We start from the raw sequence: 24316 nt of genomic DNA, 5'->3' as shown, positions 1-24316 counted from the left end.
AAGAGGTTTGCCCTACATGAAATAAAGTCTCATGGACTTGCATCTTCCTCTCACCACAAGCTACATGCATTATGAAGCATATCCAATTTTTCCTTAAATCTTCTGGAACTTGCTCCCCCTCCTCTTTGGTATTTACTCACAAGGACTGAAAGCAAGGAAGGCAGGCAGGTGAGGTTGTGCAAAACATTCCCTGGAGCAAGTATCACACATAGACTACACCAGCAACAGCTATCTTAGATCTAAAATCTCAGAATATACCACTATGGGCCACAGACTCCATTTCTTTTAAAACCTTTCCAAATTCCAGATTTTCACATCAGATGTTTTACTGCAGCATTGTGTGGCTTACGACAGTGGAAAGCCTGTAACAGTGGCAATGGAAGCTGGCAGTCCATTAAAGAGGTTCAGCATGGCAGAGACAACCAGGGAGCTTCTGCTCCTCACACCAGTGTGGTTGCCCTGACCTGGAAGGGTTGCTCTGAGAGAGAAAGGAGCTCAGGCTCTGGGCTCTGCTGCTCCTGGTCCCCACACGCAGCTGAACAACGGCACCAAGCAGTGCCAGCTCCAATGGTGTTTTTTATGATGTGGGAATGAAACAGCAAACAACTAATTTAGCACAGACTAAAGAGTCATTAGATGAGGATGGCTGCCAGTAAAAGCTCATCCATGTTTGATGCATGCACCCAACCATAAAAGGTACCTGTAACTCTCTGTCCTTTTCCTGAGCAGCTTAAGTACATGTTGCTTTCCTCATGGTATTAGAACATAGACTGAGGCTTGTTGTATAAACAGAACTCATTGAGCTTAATTTTTGAAAATTACAAATAAATACTTAAATCTGCTCTGCACATGAGCCCAACACTGTCATATGAACCTTGCTCCTGTGATTCAGGTTTGGTTTTTAAAGCAAAGCAAGTGCAAGGTTCTCAAAAACTCCCTCTCTGCAGGAAGTATGTCATGAACAACATCCACCTAGAAGTGCCTCAGCTTATCTGCAGCTCATCTTCATAGTTTCGCCCTAACAGGAAACAGATTTCTTAGCTGTGAGGAATAGCAGCTCTGTGACCTCTCCTTCCAGCCTCTAAGGATTCAAGACACATCTGCCACACTGCCTGCAGAACAGTACAAGTCTCTTCTCACATTGTCGACACATTTCAAGTCTGATTGACTGCAAATTTCTTTTCCAAAGAGGATTTGCTTTAGTTTAGATAATTTTCTCCTATACAAATAAATACAGAGCAAAGATATTATGTCACCATCTCCTTTTAACAGGAAGCACAAAACCTAAACAGAACAGAATTTCTTCATTTTGGACTACTATTTCTCTCTATTTATCAATGGCTGGATACTTCCAAAATTACTAGGATGACCACATTTCAGCTGAAGGAAAATCTCAAGCACGCTCAGATTCTCAAGTGTGTGTAGATCTGACATGCTGGAGCCCCACTATGGAAACAGCATGCCATAAATCTGGAACGGGCTGTCAGCAGTATAGTGCATCACCTACGTTAAGGGAATTCCAAGATGTAAAAAGAATGTAACTACTTGAATCAAGGAGGTAAATAATATAAACCAACACAACACAATGCCAGGAACAGCACAGATACTTTAGAAAGTAACTTAAATTTGTCAGATGTAAATTCCAAGGTCAGTTAGCAGCTTTCAGGTACTTTGAACCATGCATGAGAAACCTATCGTCATTGTGGTTAGGTGCATTTGACCCCAGTTAAGTTGACCAAAAGTGGCAGGAACTGGATGAACTAACAAGTGCCTTCACCTCATAAAACTCCCTTTTACCGTTAGGTTTCCGCTCATGACCATTGTGAAGTCTTTTTCCATAAAGCAGCATGTAATAGAGATTACCACATGATCCTTATGCAAATATCGGACGGATTTGTTATCGTAACAACTACATGATCTTGTCCCTTGGCCATGTGCAATATTTGTCTCTGGTGTGCAAGCAGAGCAGCCCTACGACGTGAGCTTCGAATAGCTTGGGGGAGAAAATCTTCGTCTCAGGTACTTCAGGACGTAGAGGGGAAGGCAGCTCACCAGAGTGATGACGGTAACCTTCCACAAAAATGACAGAGTTGCAATGAAGTAAACATCTGTATAAATAAAGAGCACAGAGTCAGTGAAGGTGGGAAGTATGTCCTGGGAAGAAGTGCAGAAAAGCAACTCCATTCACCATCTCCATATTCAAGTTCAAAGCTTATACAGTATCTGGTTTCTCACTCTTCTTCCACAAAAGACACAGCTTTCTGCACAGCACATTTCAGGAAGGCATGCCACTCCTCAGGGCCAAGTGCCCATACGTACCCCACGTGAAACAGAGCTATCCACCTCCTGGCAGTGGAGATGGCCTCCCTTAAATGGACTAATTGTCCTCTGACTCTGGGAGCTGCCCTCCGCCACTTTCCTGGTAGTCTAGCAAACTCATCTCTTGACTCACTTATCTCAGAATCTTTGCAAAAATAGTTGAAGCATTGTTCAAAATGGAGCTGGTATACCCCATATGCAAGAGATACAGATCTGGCCTGTTGGGAAGTTATCCTCATTGTCTTCAGAGTTAGCAACGAACTTTATGGAAGAGGTAGTGACATCTTGTGGTTCCTGAATGAACACTAGAACAAACCCTATGGATCTGGTATTTGCAACCATTTTTCTTTAGCCAGGTAAAAGGATTAGCTCTGTTTCAAGCAGCTAAAAAAAAAAAACAAATCCCAACAAACCAACCCACAAAAGACGGACCCCAATGAAGGTAATAGAATGAGGTACATTTTAGGAGGCAATTCTTTCATCCAGTTAAAAGATTAAATCCTTCAAACCAACATCAGAGGCTTCTATCTGTAGTCTCAAGTTCCCATATGGATATAAAGACCACTATTATATATGACAGCTAATACATGGTTGAGCTTTGATAGTATGGATGACATTCACTGGGCAGCACACAGTCTACTGACCACCTTTACCTCCTCTAGCATTTTCTTAAGAGAAGGAGCCATAAAATATCTTTCAAGTACTTTCAAATCAAATAGAGCCTATTCTGGTCAGAACCATTGCCACTGTAATTACTGGTGGCTTCATCAACAGCTAGCTTTAAACTCAATTCAGCTCTTCACAGTCCTGTTGTTATTCAGGTCATAAACTGACTGAAAAAAAGGCATTTAACCTTACCAATAAACTCATGTAAGAAGACCAGAGAAGCTATGTAGCAGGAGAGACTCAGCAGCTCAGCCACTATCATGAGCCAGTGCCATGTCTGGATAGTTAATGCCACCATCAGTAACTCAGTGAGAATCAAGGACGTGAAGGAAATGGCAACAATGTGGACAAATTCAGATTCAAAGAGGAGGAGTGCTCCATACATGATGATGCTACCTGCAAGGGAATGGAACATTTGAGTATTTTTTCAAACACCAGTCTAAGCTCTAAAACTGCTGGGTCTTGGGAAGTCTGAAACATAGTCCTGTCTTGAGACTGTTTTTCATGAAACCTGATGAACCTAATGACAATGAATCAGTTGCTATTTAGGAGACAGAACTGATGAAAAGACAAGGAAAAGTTAGAGCAGAGGTGCCCAGACTTTTATAACAGTCTATCATATTCAAAGACACATGGAGATAGGAAAGTAATACACTCTATTTTGGCAACTGGAGATTTCTAACATCACAGAACTCTATCCTCCCAGAAAAGCAGCTGGTCACTACTCAGAAGCTAAAAGATACCAAATGCTTCTAGAATCCATTGCATTGCCTCAATGCCCAGATGGAAGCAAGGTGCTGAAAAGCTCAGTGGATAGAAGTTAACCTCTCTTTGCACAACTTTGGCCAAGATCTCTCCCCTTCACACTTCCCACTGAAAGAGTGCATATTAAAGCACTGTTAATGATGTATTGTTTCGTGCTCCTATTCTGGTGAGCCAGGGCATGCTCACAACGCCCCTCATGGCCACCTGCACAAATAATTCTTGTTAGCAGCATGAGTAATCCGCACCAACATCCATCACACTCGGCAAGTTTCAAGAGGAAAACCTGCAAGTGACTGGAGTCTGAGCCACAAAGTTCAAATCCAGCTATGAACTTTCCAAAGTTTAGGACTGCTCAAGTTTTTGGTCAGGCTCATCTCTGCTAGCAACTAGCCCAATTGTTTGGCCTGCTGTTTTCTAGTTATTTAGCACATCAGAAGTGAAGTCACTTTAACCAAGTAATGTAACCAGATAGTGGTCTTAGCTCAAGAAATCTTTCCCTCAATGCATCACCCTCTGGCTTTAGCTTTCCACCACTTGTGAGTTTTCTATAAATGCCTTGGCTTTGCCATCATATTTATACAGCAGCAGAAGACCATGATCCCCATCACAGAGTTCTACCGTATGATGCAGAAGAAGCTGCTACCAGAGCTTTTATTTTCTTGGATTCACTCTATACTGAGAATAGTAATATCAAATTAAATCAGTCAGAATTATCTGCTTATTTTGGCATATTTATTCGGGCTTTTGTTGATGAAGCAATTTTAGAAAAAAAGAAACTTTGGTCACAAAGTCACATTGCCATTTTAGCTTTACAGTTCCACGTTATTTACATGCTTTCCACGATTCCCTGATTAACACTTACAGAAGGTATCTGAGCTTGAGGTTACTTGATAAAAAAAGACAAAATGAAAGAAAAGACCTTCTTAGACACAGACCCCAATTACTACATCCACTTTTGGAAAATGAATGCACTGCAATTAAGGCATTGCCTAACTGCTTTAGCAGCCTAATTAGAGTGCATGGGATATGATCAAGAACCTGAGCTCTACTCTTGTCCTTCATCACAGATGGCTATGAAGTAACCAGAACTATTCTGGTTCTGTTCTATCACTTCTAATCGATAGGGTTTACATAAAATACACAAAGCTACAGATTTTGCATTTTTCATGCTGACTTAATGAGAAGAGGCACGATGCTTTGAACTTCTACATCAGTGCCTACCACAGGGCCGACCAGTTGCTGCCAACATTTAATCTTAGATAATTTCTTCCTTTAGCAATGCTACCAACATTTTTCCCTGACAAAAAAATAAAAACACCTTCATTATCCCAAGGAAGCATTGCTAAATTCACTTCATGCCTTACTTAACTTTCTGCAATTCAAAACATTACATATTTTGTACTCACTAAAACATTTAAAGGCACAAGCAGGAATTTATTTCTTACCTTGATAGATGCTTATTAAGACCCATATTAAAAATGTTTTGTATGATAACGGTCGTCCCTAGGAGGGGAACAAAAAAAAAAAAAAAAGGCAAAGCTCCACTGGGGTTTTCTTTTATGAACATACACTTACAGATCAGTTCAGCAATTAGTAAGAGAGAAGTTGAAGGTGATTTAGAAAGAAAAAACAACTCAACCAACCCTGAGTTACTGTCTCTTTATTCTTATTTTTCATGATGCACAAAGGAGGCCAGGGACTGTAGAAGCTCACTGCTTACACAGTACAATACAACCTCGTCCTTACTGCACACACCATCAATTCAATGCAAAGAGGTCTCAGGAGTTTTGTCATAGTACTGTGAAATACAAGATGTGTGTGCACACATATATATGAATATAGTACTTCTAGACAAACACGTACACAAATCACCATCATATTGAAGGCAGATAGGTTTTAAAGAAAGGCATCCTCAGCCACACAGCTATACCAGTACAAAAAACCCCTATGTTTAGACCAGGCCTAAGGATGGTTAGAGAATTAGTGGTTTATGACATAAGAGACAACATACAAGTGAAACCAGATGGAGACTTATTCAGGCTGTTGGAAAAACAGGCTTTGCTTCTGAGAGTATCTGTTTAACAGAAATCCTTGAGGGAAGGGATCTGTTGAAGACTCAGTCCACCCTCTCCTTCAATTAAGAAAGATGTTCCTAGTCTGCATACCCCAGTTATGCAAAAAATTTTCCAGGGGGAAAAAAAGCAAGTTCCAAAATAAGATTTACTGTCCTGATATTTCTAAGGTAAATATCAAATAAAGTTTTCCCTCTCTAAGGAGAAGGACCCAACTTTCATGCTAAAGGTACAAAAATGTCATAGCAACCAAACCTTTAGGTCCCTTCAGATCATCCTCAAAGCAAATTTCTCAAGAAACCATGTGACAACCTACTCATTCCATAAAATGGACATATCCTTTCCCCTCATCCCCTTTTCTGGCTTCAGGACAGTGCCAAATCCCCAACGATTTCTCTTTCCCCTTTATTTTGGAACAAATTTGTAATATTAAATCCTTATAATTTCCCACAGACTGGAACTTCTATTTCCTAAGCCATTTTTAATAAATCACATTTCATGTAGCATTCAATAACAAACTGCCAGGAAATCTGGTTGTATCTGTTTTCAAATTTCAAAACAATTTTGCTTGAAAAAGCACGATAAAGTTCTGTATCTACTGATAATATATTTGACTTTACACATTTAGAGAGTTTCAAATCAAGATGGTGAACCAAAAGAGACAAACAAGAGTATCCCCCACCTTAAGAAGATCTTTGTAGAGCTCTGGGTACAACATTGCAACTTCAGATTTAACATCCTTGTCCAGGACTAGAGAAAACACTGGAAACATTGTGTAAATTGTGGAGTACCTGGAAGAAGGTAAAAAAGCAGTAAATTATCCAAGGTGTAGATGAGCAAGCAGAAATGCTAGTCTTCAGAAAGGAAATACAGTATTCTTGAAGTACCAAGTGACATACATATAAAAACCTGCAAATGGAACACAACAGCATTTTGCACATACAAAAAACCTGCAGGATTTGCTTTTTTAATGGCTTTTGATTAGAAACACTCAATATAGAGATGATTGGTTCAAGTACTGCAACTGGTATCACAGGGTTAGTAATGGAGCCAAGGACAGACCTGCCCTCACCCCAAAGTTTGATCTACAGTTCAAGCTTGATCCTGTTTTGCATCAGAAGGCAATGGGATGAATCTGCTCTTTTTAAATTATGTGTGTGTATATATATATAAAAATATATTTATCAGAAATCAGGAAGTGATTCCTCCCTGTTGAAGAGATTGAGTTGTCTGCTCTTTCTGCTGCTGTCAGGAGCTGGGCACTGGCTCTCACTGCTGTGCAGGCACCAGAACAGAACAACTGCCTCTTTGCTTTTTGCTAGAATCAAAGGCGCAGTTCCTGGAGGACAGCTCGCTTCTCATGTTCCAAATGTGACAAACTGTCCTTTTGGAAAGGTTCCTAGAAGTGTTTCCACTGCCACAGTTGCTCTGCTCAGTGCAGAGAAGCAGAAAGTGGACATGGACCACATCCATCTTCTGAAGTAGTGTTGTGAAACATGTAGAGTTGAGATGTGCATGTCTTGTATGTTAATTAGCACAAATCTCCTCATTATCCACAGATTTTCCACGCTATTAGTAAAAAGTGAGCTCTTACCCAATGATGAGAAAGCCTTGGTAGAGAGGAACTGAAGCAAAGTAAAATACTGATGAGAAAACAGCCTAGAAAAGAAAAGAAAAATGCTTTTCAGGCTTAAGATACTGCAGTAGAAGTAACAGCTTAAAAACATACTCTGTTCAAAATGGAACATACTTGCAGTGCGTTCTCCAAATTCCTGAAACGAAGACAGAAAAATATAACATCAACCCTTTTTATTCCTATGCAAACCTTGGATGAGAGTAATGTTTAATAGCAAACTGGAGAGCTGGACTTGGAAAACCTTTTGTAATGGAATTCCACAGAAAAGAGCATAAAGAGTTTCCTCCAAAGCCCACTGGTTTGATCAACGCTGTCCAGATGTTGTGAAGGACAGCTACATACTTATTTGAGCCACAAAAATCATCAGAGGGCTGGAGCACCTCTCCTATGAGGACAGGCTGGGGGAGTTGGGGTTGTTCAGCCTGGAGAAGAGGAGGCTCCAGTGGGACCTTACAGTGACCTTCCAGTACTTGAAAGGGACCTACAAGAAAGCAGGGGAGGGACTGTTCACAAGGGTCTGGAGTGACAGGACGAGGGGTAATGGCTTTAAGCTAGAAAAGGGGAGATTTAGGTTAGACATTAGGAAAAAGTTCTTCAATATGAGGGTGACAGACTACCAGAATAGGTTGCCCAGACAGGTGGTGGAGGCCCCATCCGTGGGGACATTCAAGATCAGGCTGGATGAAGCTCTGAGTAGCTTGATCTAGTTGGAGATGTCCCTGCTTGGACAGATGGGGTTGGACTAGATGACCTTTGGAGGTCCCTTCCAGCCCAGACATTCTATGATTCTATGATCCTACTTGTGCCTGGATGATGCCTTCACAACACAGAAAGAGTTACTCACCAATACAAACTCCAAGGATTTATTTTTTTTTGTCAGAAGTTATGGGTTTGTTTTCTGTTCTTGTTTTCAGCTGCAGAGTAAGCTAGACTGTCCCTTAAGTCTGAAATCTTTTGTCTCCATGCATTACTCTCCAACATGTTTATTCTAAAAAGGGGAGAGGGTGGAACCAGCCTTCTCAGAAATATCAAGTATTTTATGCCAAAAAAATTTAGTATTTTTAGGGAATATATCAATACACCATGGCGTGGAAATACAACTCTCAAAGAGTAACCTCTGTCCTTAACTGTAACTTTCATTCAAGTCACGACAGCTGAGAACAGAATTTGGCTTATGAACCCTTAAAAAATCTCTTTGAACTCTCCCTGCCAACTGGCAATTGTTTTTTTGTTACACTGAGGCTCTGCACACGAGTCATGTAAATTTTGTATATACCAAATTTGTTTCTTAGGTTTCCTTCGAGGAAGAGAGGAGCAGGCTGCCTCCACACTGAGCTGTTGAACACTTGGGAAGGCAACAAACATGTTTTCACATCAAACTAACAACCTCAAGTTTCAACTTGTGAAAACTTTCATGAGAATAAAGAGTTGCATCCAAAATGAAATGTAGAAACTTTACTTTTAGGTTTGGGGTTTTTACCTCTCCGTTGGAAAAACCCCTCTTGACAGTCCATTTACCTGCATTGTACTGATGCACAGGCTCCTGTGGATTACAAACTGACTGAGAGCTGCAGATCGTTTGTAACTGTTCCTTCCATGCACCATTAGTAAACGACCCAAATGTTTAAACTGAGTGATAGAGAAATCAGCTGCAAGTGATGCCTGTTTTCCTTCCTGTGTACAACAGCAAGTAAAAGCACAGTGAGATCATTTAATTATTTGAAACAAAGAAATATCGTATTATTTATTTATCACTGACAAAATTTCAAAGAAAATTTGCAATACATTAGGTGGGGAAGAGTACCTCAGCACTTCTGCCTTCCACCGGGGCTTTTAAGCAAAGAGTGAAAATATGAGGAAACTTCCCATTTGAACCCTGGCCTCCGATTCTAAGCAACCCTCTGGATTATGATTCACAACATGTATGTTAACGTGATAGTCATATCAAGTCAGTTTTGAATACAAATTTTCTGAAGTCTCTGAAGCTGACTCAATTTTAATGTGTTGGCTCACTGCAAGCAGAGTCTCTCTGCTGCTGCCAAATCCAGTCTTGTCTCTCCAAGCAGCTCCACATGTAGGAACCAGGACTCTAACCCAGCATTTGCATTCTAAACTAATGCAAACAGGTTTTAATTGTACACGTAGGGTATATGTCATCAGATTCATTCTAGCTCCAGCATTTGGAGCACCTACACCTCATTAAAAAACCCAAACCTAACCACGATGGTCCAAACAAGGAATCTGTGACGAACCAAACAGTGAACTTGAAAGTAGTCTCCTTTACAGCCAAATGATATTTCATGGTAAATCTATTGGTCTGATGTTTATTCTTGTGGAAACTTCTAACTTTCTTGCACAAATTTCCAAGGATTCATTTAAGAATTACTTGCACACTAGCTTCTGAGTTGCCGTAGAAAATCTTATTAAAACATGAAGTAATCTCACCTTTCCTTCAACTCCAACACCACAGTCAGCTTCCTGAATCATGCTAACGTCATTCCCTCCATCACCTGTAGGTCAGAGCACAGACAAAGGACATTGGTAATTAAAGAGCAGGGGCAACTTGCAACCCCACTAAAAGCATCTGCACCAAATTCTAGTATTAGAAGAAGCATTTAACCCTACCAAGAAAAGCAGGATTTTAAATACAAATAATGAATTTAAATTCTTAAACATCTTTGTTCTGTTTTTTAGTCAGGGTCACTGATCACTTTATCTGACTTGTAGGTGTGCCATTATACCTACAATGCTGAAATAAAGCTCACACAGACTAGCAATGGCATTTTACCTGATCATATTCAAGCTCTGTTTTACAAAGATACCACCACAAATATTTACGAGTAGTTTGTCACTGAAATTTCCATATGCAAAACTTCATCTTCTTAATCATCCCACAGAAACACTGTTCCCTAACTGAGCATTACCAGATGTTACAAGATGACGAGGGACTGTTTGCTCAAACGAACTAGAGGAGGGAACATCCTACATGGCCACTGCTCCCTTACCTACTGCACAGGTGAGTTTGCCAGTCCTTTCCTGGAGCAATCGCACGATCTGGGCCTTCTGTGTTGGAGCACATCTGCAGCACACAACAGCAGGGCACTGGCAAGCCAGCTCCATGAACTCATACTCATAGTATTTTAGACACACCTAATTTACAGAGATCAAAAGCGTCGTCAATGGTTGTGCTATGGCAGTTTCTTTATAAAAAGAAAAAAAATCATCCAATTTTGACTAGTGTCTCAGGGCTGTTCCTGAACAGCCTTAGGTGTTGGAGCCTACCTCCAGGGAGTCACCAGAAATAACAAGGGCACAGTCGTGTTTCCGGCGGAAGGCGTTCAGCTCTAGGTGGGCTTCTCCACGGTTAGTCACCTGGGGAAAAAGATGGGAGCTGAGGAAAGGTTTGCTTCATTGGGGTGGAAAAAAAAAACCAAAAACAAGTCTCAGAGGGAACAAAAGTACACAGTCAGATGAATATACACTCAGCAGATAGAGAACTGAGTCAAAAGAATATTCTGGGTCTGCTGCTGGAAAACAGTTGTGATCTCAGCACCCCCTTGTCCCAGAATCTGGGGTCCTGAACAAGTCTTGAGAGAGAGGCATGATTCTTACTCACTAGTCTGAATATATGGATGTCCTGTGTCCGTGTCACCAAATGCGCATTCTTGGCTGTACACGTGGCTGTCTCTAACTTATCCCCTGTCAGCATCCACACCTAAAATCCAAGTATTTAATGTATTAAATACAAAACTTAACAACCACATCTGCAGGACATCCAGAAGTACTACCTGCCATTTCAGGCATATAAAAGGACTGCTGGGATACATACACAAATTATTCTTCTAAAAAAGTCTTATTTTAAAACATACAAGAAAATTCTCACAGATGAAAGAAAGCAAAGCTTTCAGAGACTGAAATGCAAAAGTTATTAACTATGTATAACATTTTTTCTACCTGCAGAATTTTAAGATTCTTCTGATAAACCCATAAAATGCAAGCTAAAGAATGTGTATGCGTGTGTTCATGTGTCCCACCCCAGCTATTTCTCATGCGCTGAAATAAACGGGCCCTGCCGCAGAAAGATCCCTCATGGCCCTGCCTGAAACGTGGATGATGCAACTGGGGTTAGCTCACTGCTGATGTGTGCATCTGGAACAGACTAAGTTGGTTTTTGGTGTGTGTGTTGTTTTTTGGGTTTGTTTTTTTTTTTAATATACACTGCTCCTTTTATTTTGTGCTGGTAAGGGGGGGCATTAGAAAGCAGTCTCAGCAGCAATACTCGACATCAATATCCAGTTATAATCTGGCAAGGCATTCCTTCAATAGTGTAAATATATCAGAGTTTGGGTTTTTTCCACTGGTGTTTTTATTCTTCCAAGACACTGCCCAAGAATATTTAACAAAACTTTAAAAAAAAATCCCCCAAAATGCAAAAAGAAAAAAAAAAAAAAAAAACAACCAAAAAAACCCCCAACACACAAAGACTCACTTATTTGTTTAATAGTCTGAGGTTGGAAAGATATCTGATCATAATAAGATGGTCCCTGTAATGAATTACAAAGCTGCCTTCACTCTTGATTTACTTCTTGCATGCAATATCCTAATGAACATACCATTGCAAGGAGTGCTTGGAAGCACAGTGCTCGCTGTGTGAAGACATGCTCCACACCCTGACACCAACCCCAGCCAAGGTGAGGAGAAAAAAAAAAGAAGCTGCTTTGGAATAATTGGCTGGAGCACAGCGCAGGGGCAGAAAACCACAGTGCTGCTAAGAAACTCTGATTCTGCTCGTCTCAATTTTCTGCTGAAGTCTCCGCTATTTACAGGGATGGCTCCAAACAGAAAACATTTTTGGAAGTTTGTTCCAGGCCTGGAATTACACTTCCTAACTAAATCCCAAACACACAATCCTGCTTTGGATTTGCAGCGTGGCTCAAGATTTTTTGCTCACTTTGCTGACTTCTTGCCTACTTTTCTTGCCCATATTTGAATGTTTAGTCTTGGTTTTTTTTTTTCCCTTTTGTAAGTCTGGGATCTGACTGACAAGTTTTCAGAGAGACCAACTAAGCAGGCACTGCACCAGTTCCCTGGCCGCTAAGCACAGCTCAGGCTCTCTTAGATGCCAGAGCTCAGGAAACTGCAAAAAAAATAAACCAACCAGCCAGTTCTCGATTCTTTTGGCTCAGACCCCCTCTAGTGGCTACTGAAATTATATCTACTCACAGCTTCAACCCCAGCACGGGAGTTCGTGCACCAGAGACCAAACACATCCAAACCAGTCTTATTCATACAACTAGCTGAAAGAAACAATTGCCCAAAAGTGTCCTGGAGCCACCCTCCCAGCTATGCACTCAGCCTCTCTGCAGGAGCCAGAGCACATTAGGGAAGAAAGGCACAAAAGGTGACATGCCTTCATGTGCTTAATTAACATTCACTACTTCCAGCATGTTCTGTTCCCAAAGTGATGTTTAAAAAGCATTGACCAGTCCCACCATTCCCCCTTGCAAAGGGCACTTGATGAAACGTTTCTCTTGACAGGACCTCCAAGGTGTCTTAATATACTGTGCCACATACTCCAGAGGGTCTAAGTGTTCCTGCCTGGAGTAACATTAGGTTAGGCAGACCTTAATGCCAGCATTTCTCAGCGTCTCCAGAGTGGGTCTGACGTCTGTCTGCAGCTGATCCTCCACGCCGGTGAGACACAGCAGCTCCATCTCCATTTCCAGGCTCTCAATAACTGTGGCTACCTTCAGGGAGCGGTCGTGCACACTCAGCTTGGCCTGGACGTAGCGTGCCTGAGGATGGAGCAGAGCCACAGTCACTCACACAGCCAGCCTGCCTTTTTGTAGAATACAATAGTGATAGAGAATCCTAAGTACTGCCACCATCTCATCTCTGCATTAAACTGAACAGTTCTCCTTCATATTTTGCCTGCCTTGGATAAGCAAATTAGTGGTATGTGTAGAGACCCATCTAACAAACCACAGGTGTGAAGTCTGTGAAGCCTGGCTGGGTTATATTTCGGTTGCTTGTAGTTTCCCTGAATGTTGGAATGCAACAATGAAAAGTCAAAGCCAGCATATTACCCCTCACAAACACAGCTTGTTTAGCAAATGATGAATATTTGCAGAATTTATAACCAAAAAAAATTGTAAGGCAGGATTCAGGAACCGTTTTGGAGGGTCCAGGCTGGGATCCAGTTTCACACATAACACTTAAAAACCAACTTTGATTAAAACAACAGCAAGACACTGAAGAATGACAATTCTACCAGGAGGAGTAGAGAGACAAGAGGCAGTGTTATCATGAGAGGTCTGTAAGAACCGTTCCAGTGATTGTTTGTTTAAAAACACAGAAAAAAAAAATAATAAAAACTTACTTCAAAGTCTTGATACTGCTCTTCTGTAAGAGATTTCTTGGCTACAACAAGGACCCTCAGGCCCTCGCGAGCCATGTTACCACACTGGAAAGAAGAATCACATCGTAAACCATAAAGTGCATCTCAAGTAAGATGATTTATGCACAGCATTGCAGAGATGGCAACATAAGATAGCAGGTTAAGAAAATAACCGTCTCATCTGAGCAACCCTAGTGAGTCTCTAACATCTGATAAAGTGCATGAAAAACTCAAGAGGAAAAAAGGAGATCTGCAATGGTTTCTAATCTACCCCAATAACCAGAAAAAAAAAATGTCTTCTCTTCTATACCAGTGTGGCAAAACCAACCTCACTGATCTCATTTCCTTTCTCTCTAAAAGGACACAAGCCTTTGATTTGTAGACTTCATATCTTTGGCCATCAACTCTTTAAAATAAGACCAAGGTATTATTTCTTTGAAAATCAGGGGTATGGGGTGGGGAGAATCATTAACTGAAGCTACTGCTATGAACTCTGTGTCAACATCACTACCAACCTGACAAACATTTCTCAGTACAAAGCTGCCAAATGTAGTTTTGAAATTAGACCTTTCTCTATAAAATAAACACAAACACAGGATCAAGCCCAGGACAAATTTGGTGATCTTGAGTGGCAATCAGTTTTGAGCAAAACCTGTTTCATTTACAGGATTTATTCTGCATTAAATATGTTGAACTTGCCATCAGATTTCTTTGTTACTGCATATGTGTTTGGCTGAGGACTAATCCAGTTGCCAAGATCTCTGACCTTCTGGCTTGCAGATGTTTTAACAGTTATATCTACCCTGCCATGTGAACAACCTTTGCAATGTGTTGCCCTGGAGGGTGAAAAGCACCTGCATGAGAAACCTTCCATAGGTAGGAAAGACAGCTCCATACCTCCTCTTCCAGCCAGTCGTTGTACTGCACAATCCCAGCCATCACCACATCAGCCCCCTTCATGTAGAAGGTGATCTCTCCTGTTGATTCATCCTGCAGATAAAAAACAGAGTTTAAGTTGGGGTAATATCAGCATATTTGGAGTGGCCTCAAGCAAGCATAGAACAAGTTTTCTGAACATGTCACAGAAATATATGCACTGGGTCAGCCTGAAGGTCTACCTGGCTCCGCATCTTGGGGCCAAAAGGAGATGACTATTCAACTGCAGCTTGGTTACTCACAGTAGGAATTGATGCTTTAGACAAGGATAAGCAACTTTTTAATCAGCAACATGCGATTTCCACGCAGCGAGCTCTCAGTCCTGACTGAACGTGCCTTTGCAATAAATTTTCAGAGTGAGGGCTGTAAGTTATTTCATGCTTACCTGAAACAATGAAATAGATATACAAAGCTTAACAGAATAAAAATCACTGTAACTTACCCACTCTGTTCCATTATCTAGTATAAGCGTAATTAAAGCTTATGCTTGCCACAGAAAGGTTAGACTGCTGCCTGCCTTATCTGATCCAAGTAATTTGTAGGCCGCAAGCAAAGCGTATTTACATTACCACAAATTAAATCCCTTCTAACCAGGCAGATACCTAAGGAAGTCACAGCTATTAGTACTACAAGCTAATGGAAACCCTGGCAATTTCCTCAAAGGAGACAAAACAATGAGTAAGGAACAAACTGCTCTGTAAACCAAGACAGCCACCAGGGATAGGAAGAAAATAAACTTAACACGCAAAACCAAAAAGCCCAGGAAGGACTGGAAATAGACAGCTGTGAACAAAGGGAGAAAAGTACTTTATGAAAAAGAAAGAAATTAAAGAAAACACAGTGGACACTTTTTCATTCTTATATGTGTCAGTCTGACCTGCCATTACAGAAACTACCAGTGAAGGCAGTTTACATGAAGAGTTTGAGTCAGTACATAAAAGCCTAACATACTGTGGCCCTGGCAAAATGGAGTTTAAATCCACAGGGCAAAAAGACCCCAAAAACAAACAAAAAAAACCAGCAGCACCTGATGAGGATACTAAAAATGCTAAGACAAGTAAGTGTCTTTGCTAGGTAAATTAAGAGGCAGCCAACGATAACAAAGCTCCTTTACTGAGCATTTTTGCCAAACTCATGGAGGTATTCACAAGGAAGGTTCTTATAATTAAGGTTAAGCATGGCTTCAGCATCCTGAAACACCCAGCCTTCATATACTGAAGCCCACACATCCCCAAAGCAAAATGCATGTCAGTCCACCAAAACAACTAGAATCTGCTTAAACAAAACAATCCTTTTGGCAGTAGCCAAAGGTAAAGGTTTATCTACTAAATTATTTGATTACAAAGTGTCTAACAACATCTCTGTAGGAAACTGAATAAAGACTCCACTTCCCGTGCTGCAGAACTGGCTTAAGATAGTTTAGATTTTTTTGTCCAATATAAATACTGTATCAGCTATCTCCTTGCATTAGTCATTTCCTCTCACTGAGTTCAATAGGAGGTTAGTGCATTTTCATTTTATGGTAAGATCACACTATAAATCTACACAGAGATTTGCCAGTTATATTGTTTTGGAGAGACATCTTTTTCCACCATGGTCTGCCTCTGGCCACAGTTCAAAGGCTTCTTTCAATTCCAAATATGACAATAGCACTATCTTTGCATTACAACAAAGATCATTCCACACGGGTAAGAGGAAAAAAATGCAAAAAAAAAGAATGGAAAATATTGTGGTCAAACAAACAGACCTTCTTTCAAGAAGAAGCAAAGTCTGTAAATTCTATGGTAAAGAGTGGCTGCTTTGGTAGAACAGGATTTCTTAGAACTGCAATTATCAGCTACAGAAATGACAGCTGATCACAAGCAAACGAGCAGATATTGCAAAGATATCCCAAACAAAGCAACATCTGCTACTTGTTTTAATAATAACTACTACTTTATTTACTAAAAGTTATGTGTTGAAGGAGACCTTTTTATAGGAGCAAGGAGCAGCAGGGGCAACGGGTGTCTCTGCCGAGGACTTCAGAAACAGTGTTACTGAGCTGGATACAGGAATCACTTGAAGAAACTCTATACCCAGACTGTACAGGAAGCCTGACAAGATGATTGCAAAGGTTCCTGCTAGCTGAAAAAGTTTCAGTTTATAAGAATGTGCAATATCTGTATAGCTGAGCAGAAAATATTACTATTTGAATTGCACTCCCTACAGTCCTGAGCGCAGTTTCACTCTGCAGCTTCTCTCTCTCCCCCCTCCCCAGCTGCTCACTGTGTCCGTTGTCTTCTGGATACTTCACGCTACTTTCCTTCCCTTTGTTTCTGTTTTTCAAACAAGCAGCATGGTTTTAGAAGGTACACTGAAGAGGTAAACACCTTGCAAGCCGTGGATCAAAAGCAAATTGAGCGCCTACACATGCACACATGTACGTTTAATATAGGAAAATTTGACTTGACTACCTATACATGAACTCTTTTTTTTTTTTTCTTTAAGAATATGAAAACTCTGCTTGAAGATACTATTTTGGAATATACAGGAATGTGGCAAAGTAATACCCAAGCAATGAGCATCTGCTGCTCAAACCCCATGTCTACACAGGGTATACAGGGAGCTGATTTTAGTGGCTTAGCAGCAGTTCAATAGCTGCAAAATAAAGACACTCAAATAACAAGTACAACAGAGAGAGGTCATAACTTCCATTAATGGTATTTACAGTCAGGATCTGGGCTTGCTGTTGCTTCCACTGATCACAAGTGGGAGTTCTGCTGGTTTTGGCAGTAGTAATATTCCAAATAAAAATTGCAAAACAGAAGCCTTTTTCTTCCTAGCAGGGGAGTATGTAGATAATAGATAATTTTAAAGGAATAAGCTTAAAATCTAAGCCAGAAAAAAAAAAAAGGAGTCTTTCCCAAACAGATGAGAAAATCTCAGGGCATCCACTTCTCTGCTGAACATATAAATACAATTTAATGAAGTGTACCCTGGCTCACTTCTTATATCTTTGACAAAACAGCATCATATCAAAAGTTCACACTTACAGTAAACAACCTCTCTCCCCATGGCTTAATTTTCCCTCTTTTATTGCTAATATTTTTATTCTAGGTCTTGAAAAGGTTGTCTGAAGTCTCCATATCATTTTTACTATAAAAATTATTGATCTAAAGAATGCATACTTGCTGTATTCAAATGCATATGCTGCAGCTATCCCACACAGCACGAGACATTCGTGGGAACACTGATAACTGTGGACATTCGATGGCATTCGTCTGGTTTTCTAGATTCACAGATCTAACACACTGATTACTTTGTACAAGCTCAGCCTACCAGCCCACTTCAACTAACATTCCTGCCCTTGGGCATGTTTTAATATTCCAAAGCCTGGAACGACTTGAAATACAAATCTGTGGCCCCTAGAGCATACTGTGGTGTGTGATCCAGAACTTAAAAGCAATTCCTTGAGCAAAAGGAGATCCAGGTCCAAAATGCTCAGGTAGGATAACACAAATACAGCCATTTGCATGACCCTTAAACCCATTTTGCATTAAACACAATTCATCCTTTATGGATTTGTGAAAATAACTATCTCCACATATTACAGTTACACCTGTATCACCAAATCTCTTGGTAATATAACATTAAAGTTCACTGCAATACCTGTTGAATACAACCACAGAATTGCTCCATTTTACATCATCCCTTCACAGTGACACTTCTGACAAGGGCTGTGCTCTTCCAGGGGCCCAGACAAGTTGAGATTTGTGAAGCTACCAAACATCAGCCAACAAAGCAGACCAAATGAATCTGCTATTGATGAGGCCAACGTGCAATGCTGATCCCAACTGCTTCTAACTATCTATACCAAAGGGTCCTCCTCCCATTGTTGTACCTTAAAATATGTTAGGCAGAAGGTATTTTTACACCCTATTTCCAGATACCCCAAAATAAGCATGCAGCAATTCCATGTTTTACCACAAAGTAAACAGAGGGTGAAAACAGAAAATAAATAAATAATAATAATTTTAAGATAAACAACACACCAATCTTACCTGTTCTCCCCACCCTAAATAACAAAGCTGCAGATCCCATTAAATGGTGCAACAAGTCATATCTTACCCTGGGGATTATAGGGTTCATATTCATGTTTTAGATTCTTGGTACCAATTATCTGTCTGTGCCCTCAGTAAAAAAATAACAGGGATGCTTTAATTATTTAAAAAAAAAACAAAACTACTCAGACTGCTTCACCTTGTTTGCTCTGCAGGCAAATGGAAGTGCCTTACCATAGCTGGGTTTATCTTACTAACATTGATTCTCTAGCACTATTTTGAAAACTAATGATGATAATTGTGATAACTGATCTCAGCTGGTCTTAACACCCACACTTCCTTTTTGTTACTCCTTTTTAAGGTAATTTTTTTCTGAGAATCCAATCTTATATTGTACTTGTGCATAAACCCATGAAGTTATGTGTACAATTTCAGTTGCTGCTGCTAAAAGTGCTTGCAAAAATGCAGCCTTTTAACTTAACTTGGCTATTTTCAAACCCTGCTCATGATGCTGTGTTCTCAACATGGCTGTGGCCTCTGTTAAACAACCCCCTCCAAATTTCCAGTTTCCTGTAGCTACAAGTACTTCCTCCTGTGGTGCTGTACTTCTGCAGGGTTTGAGAGGACATTTGATGCCTGGCAGAGATCTGAGGAGCACTTCCACAAAGTGGAAAGCACTTTGCACAAAACCACTGACAATATCCTAGAGTTTGTTGTGGCATCAGTCCAGGATCCCCTTCCTCCTTCCCACTTGCTCCCATCTGCATCACCCTCTGCTGTACCACCACAACTGCTTCGGAGATGCAGTGTAACTGGACCTGAGAATCTGCTCAGGGTTCCTGCTCCTGGCTGACCTCGAGGGAGAGAAAGCACTTGTGACCTAGGTCAACTCACAGCCCCAGTACACTGAATAGTTTCTCCTTCCCCCTCTCAGCTCTGCCAGCATGACCACAGCAGGCACACAAGCTTCTAGAAAGACACACCCACAACCCCAGGGACAACCCCAGCTGACTTCAAAGTCAGCTCCATCTTCCCCGAGACACTGCTGGTGCCTGTTCCCCTGGAGAGTCCTGCCCCTACCAAGCTCCTCTTCCTCCTGACCTGTGTCAGCCACTGTGCAAAGGGACACAGGATTTGGGTCCACAGGTCACTATTTCTTTTGCTGACAGTGCTGGCTTCAAGTTTTCTTGCAACAACAGAGAGGTAACACAGCATCTCTACTGATTATCAAAGCTGCTGAGCCTTGGTGCAGCACACACAGCCCAAACACTCGGATTTTAGCTCTGTTATGTCCCACCAATCCCTCCTGTAGCTGCTTCCACCTTACATACTTGTAGCAAAAATCCTCTCCCAGCATTCTGCAGCATTTCCAGGGCCCTTGGTTTCACAGCCAGAGTGAAACCCTTGAACTCCCTCTTCCTTCCCACACCATCCCAGAGGCCCTGCTGCACCACCAAGGAGTTGTCTCCACAGCTGGTGGCAGTGCTGGCTGCTGGCCTGGCTGGACATCCATCCCCAACCTAACTTTGTCCTCAATGACAACTGCACAAAAACACACAGGGAGGTGTATGGCAGAAACCCACCCTGGAGCACATGTGAAATTTGAGCAGGAAGAAGCTGGAGTTGCAAAGGACACACACCCCGAGTGCCTGCAGCTTGGACTCCTCCATTGTTTTGAGGAAGGGATCAAAGATCAATAAAATAAAGATGTCTGAGGGCACTACAGCACTTGCAGCCAAATACAGCCAAGGCAAATGATGTACCACTAAACACACCCAGCCATAAGATGCTATCAGCTCAAAGCAGAGAGCCAGATTACAGCCTGAGGTAGAGGAGACTGCAAAGCTCAGCCAAGAAGAACAGCAGAGCTGAGAGCAAGTGTTTGACATGTTTCAGGTTGTGTTAGCAAGAGGTTTGTGGAGACATGAGAGCTCACCCAAAGCCACTTACCCGAACGATTATCCCCATGCGCTTGCTCTCGTAAGTGAAGGGGAAGATCTGGAGGATGGTGAAGTTCAGGATGTGGCCACCCGGTGTCCTCAGCTGCACGGAGGACTGGTCTCTGCCCACCAGCGTTAAGCCCACGCTCTCGGTCCACTGTACCAGGGCCACCTGAGAGGAGAAGGCCACGGTGAGGGTGGCCAACCCATGCCACACCTCCCCAGGGCAGCACCAGAGGGAAGGGATAACAGGTGGGGACCACAAAGAACTTCAGTAGTCATTAAGGGTGCAGTAGAATGGGTCTGTTCACACATGCAGATTCTCCTATTTGTTCTTTCTAGTGGGCTCTTCCAGAAGTTCCAAGCTTACTAACAGTATCCTGGGGCTTTGGGCAGCCCAGCTCCTGTCTGATTCAGCTGCCAGGCTATCCTAGGCTCTCTGCAGGAGGCTGGCTGGTTGGCTCCCTGCCTTCCACTGACACATCCTGAAGGACAAAACTTCAACAGCAGCAGGCACGGGTACCTTCCAACCAGGCCTGAGGTGCCCAAACCTCTGCTCAGGCACATCAGGTAAACCTCTTTACAAACACTTACTTTTGAATGTGCTATTTCACAGCTTCCTGTTTAGGAAATCAAGAGTTCCAAACAATGCATTCACCCTGGACTTACTCTATCAGAGCCAGAAAGACATGCACAGCACATTAACATTTCATATCAAGAAACCAAACAAAATGAGCTCTGTGTTTACACTGTTTTGTAGTAACAGTTCATCAACAACTTCCAACCTCTGTAATGATCAGCAAGACAGCTGAAGGCTGGTTCACACACACCTCTTACCACAGAATCCCTACTCCCCAAACATTATAAAAGTCCCCAAACAAACAACCCAAACAAACCCCAGATTGTTCAAGGCACATCCTCATTTAATTCATTTAATTGAACTCGTGTAGGTTATAATTTTGATTGCCACTTCCAATATTAAAGGACGTACAACATTGACTTCTTTACAAGCTCTCACTAGATTGCAACTATAGCCATGATAGAAAACCAAAGCCTTTAATTTTGCTTCCCTGATGATCCCGCCGGAATTCTCACCTCAGCTGACACATTCATCTAAGACTGAGCCTGCTGAGATAGGAGTGTTTAATTCCAGAAGCTGTCTTGGGCAGTAACGGATGGGAGCAGCAGCTGACATGAGCCCATATATCACTGGCCTCCAGAAAGGATCAAGGGATACCTTCTCCTAACAGACACAAAATACTGGAAGTATTCTTCTGTGGAATTCTCATGCTATTTTCAAAGACATGAGAGTGCTGGACACACGGTTTCTGCTGACTTGAAGGTTAATTATTCTTTGTGACTTTCGGGTTCTGCCTTTATTGCCTTAAGTGATAAAAACAGAATTTCTTTTGGGAAATCACATACACGAGATACAGATAAAAATGAAACAAAGATTTGCAGTCACAATTTTACTACATTAATTCATACAATTTGGTCTAATTGGAGAATCTTTTGTGAACTCAGCTCCCTCTCATCCACAATTAGGCTTAAAAGACAATCTAAAATAAACTTTTCCTTTCAAAAAATAGTCTTGTATCACCAGATTAAAACAAAAATCAGTTGAGTTTACTTTACCTTCAAAGACCTTTACATCAATTTGAATCAATATTTGGTTTAATATTAGCAAATTTTTGCAGGCTTATTCACAAAGATTACAGCAAATCAAAGGCTCTTTCAAGCTTATCTTTTTCAAAAGTTTCTTCAAGCCATCCTTGGTGCATTAAAGTGTGCAGTTAGATAATCCTCTCAACAGTCTCCCAGAGCAGAGATGGCGCTTGGGTTTCTAAATACTCTGGTTAATAAATAATTATTGAGAATTTTTCACAGCATGATGTGAGGTGATGTTCAGTGTGTGCAGAACGGGCTCTTCACTTGCCCATGCTGTAGATACAAATGTCTCAAGACACAAATCTCTGCTCCCAGCTCAGCCTGTTGAAGCATCTCCTTAGCTACTTTCTTTCAGACACCTCCTCCCTCCTTTTCTCTGCCAGCACCTCAATTAAATGCGTATGGTTATGGTTTGGTGGTGACCTGGCAGTGCTGGGTTAACAGTTGGACTTGATCTTTAAAAGGTCCCTTCCAACCAAAACGATTCTATAATTCTATACATCCTATGTCAGGAAGCATTTAAAGATCCTGAAAGAAACACCTTGCACAGAGGAATAAATGGATGAGCAGCACCTCAGGGGTGCCACACCATGCACATCACACACTTCAAATTAACTGCAGTGCACTGCACAATGCCAGTTATTTTGGATGGCCTTGAGACCACAAAAAGGTACCTCAATGGAAGGGGAAGAATAATGAAAGAAATCCCCTCTTTCCATGCTGGCTCAAGCAGGCATGGATCCTGTCAGCCCTTAATGGCCCTCAAATTTGAATTTGAGGTGAATTGCATTCAGCACTGGAGGGGAAGTGGAGCTGACCCCTCTGAACGTGCCACTTCCCAGCCTTTCTAGTACTTTATGGATGATTACTGAGAGGGAAAGTGATATAATTTTGAAGGGTTCCTATCAGATGTACTAAAAGCATTGACATTCCCATCCCCATTCAACAGGCAACACAATGGGCCTGGCCTCTTGGAAGTGTTGTGGCACCAGTGGACAACATCAATGGCAACAAAAGTGTTGATGGCTCCTCTGGCAAGGCCTGAGCACCTCAGGACAGGAGCTCGTTCCCAGCTCCACGTGAGACAGAAGAGCTTTACTCTGTGCTGTGCAAACAGATAACCAGAGGTGCTCTCAGTCACAGCAAAAAGATGAGAAACATTCAAGATGCAAAACCATGTTCACAGCTTAAAATGAGGAGATCTAAAAGCAGGCTTGAAATCTCTCAGACACCTTCGTGAAAGCCCATGCACTGATGAGGGGAAATCAATCAAGTCCCTGACCACACTCCAGGAGTTTGCAGCTTTGTCCAAGCCAAGTCACACACAGATCTGAGCATCAGAAAGCAGAACAGCTACGGCAGCTCAGCACACTATCCCCCAAACTTTGCTCTTCCTGACAACTGAATTACCCAAGCCACCACTGAAGTGGATATTGACTAATAAATTTCATTCCAAAGAGACAAATTGATTCTTCTGTGGCATGAGTTGCTCTACAAATGTCCCGTTTAGGGTTGCCTAGGCAGACAGACAAGAAGCAGAAACCAATTGATCCGTGCACCCTTTCATGTCCTGGCAGCTGCAGTGGGTTGTCAGGGTTAAAGACTGTTTGCCCAGGAATCTCAGGCACTCTTATCTCTGATCAGATTATATCTATTTCATTTCCCCTGTTAGTTACTGTATGGCCACAACTGACAACTGGCTCACAGAGCCCCAAGGCTGTAACCGATATCTGAATAAAGATACTTCAAGACTTCTAAATGGCAGCATGCACAGGAAACAAATTTAGGAAATGCTGCTTTCTGTTACAGGAAATGAATCCTATGCCAACTGGTAGAAATTACCCTCGCTGTTAAAGAGAATACACGTTTTTGTACTC

The 24316-nt window shown here is 41.6% G+C and overlaps 1 protein-coding gene across 1 annotated transcript in view; it reads right to left on the bottom strand.

Annotated features, from left to right (window-relative positions):
• Positions 1-1971: 1971 nt before the first annotated feature.
• ATP9A (ATPase, class II, type 9A) overlaps positions 1972-24316 on the bottom strand; it is a gene marked incomplete at its 5' end in the record, with an annotated part of 32963 nt that continues 10618 nt past the window's right edge. Inside the window, 14 exons of the mRNA XM_008939982.1 lie at positions 1972-2108; positions 3178-3381; positions 5196-5253; positions 6505-6613; positions 7417-7481; positions 8977-9132; positions 9904-9968; positions 10464-10608; positions 10741-10830; positions 11075-11173; positions 13083-13253; positions 13838-13921; positions 14753-14845; positions 20782-20943. Of these exons, the coding sequence (XP_008938230.1) occupies positions 1972-2108; positions 3178-3381; positions 5196-5253; positions 6505-6613; positions 7417-7481; positions 8977-9132; positions 9904-9968; positions 10464-10608; positions 10741-10830; positions 11075-11173; positions 13083-13253; positions 13838-13921; positions 14753-14845; positions 20782-20943 (1638 nt within the window). The remainder of the gene's footprint in view (positions 2109-3177; positions 3382-5195; positions 5254-6504; positions 6614-7416; positions 7482-8976; positions 9133-9903; positions 9969-10463; positions 10609-10740; positions 10831-11074; positions 11174-13082; positions 13254-13837; positions 13922-14752; positions 14846-20781; positions 20944-24316) is intronic.

The sequence above is a fragment of the Merops nubicus genome, unplaced genomic scaffold, assembly GCF_000691845.1.
Source record: "Merops nubicus isolate BGI_N331 unplaced genomic scaffold, ASM69184v1 scaffold8695, whole genome shotgun sequence".
NCBI classification, from domain to species: domain Eukaryota; kingdom Metazoa; phylum Chordata; class Aves; order Coraciiformes; family Meropidae; genus Merops; species Merops nubicus.
This window is presented reverse-complemented; position numbering and strand designations above follow the sequence as displayed.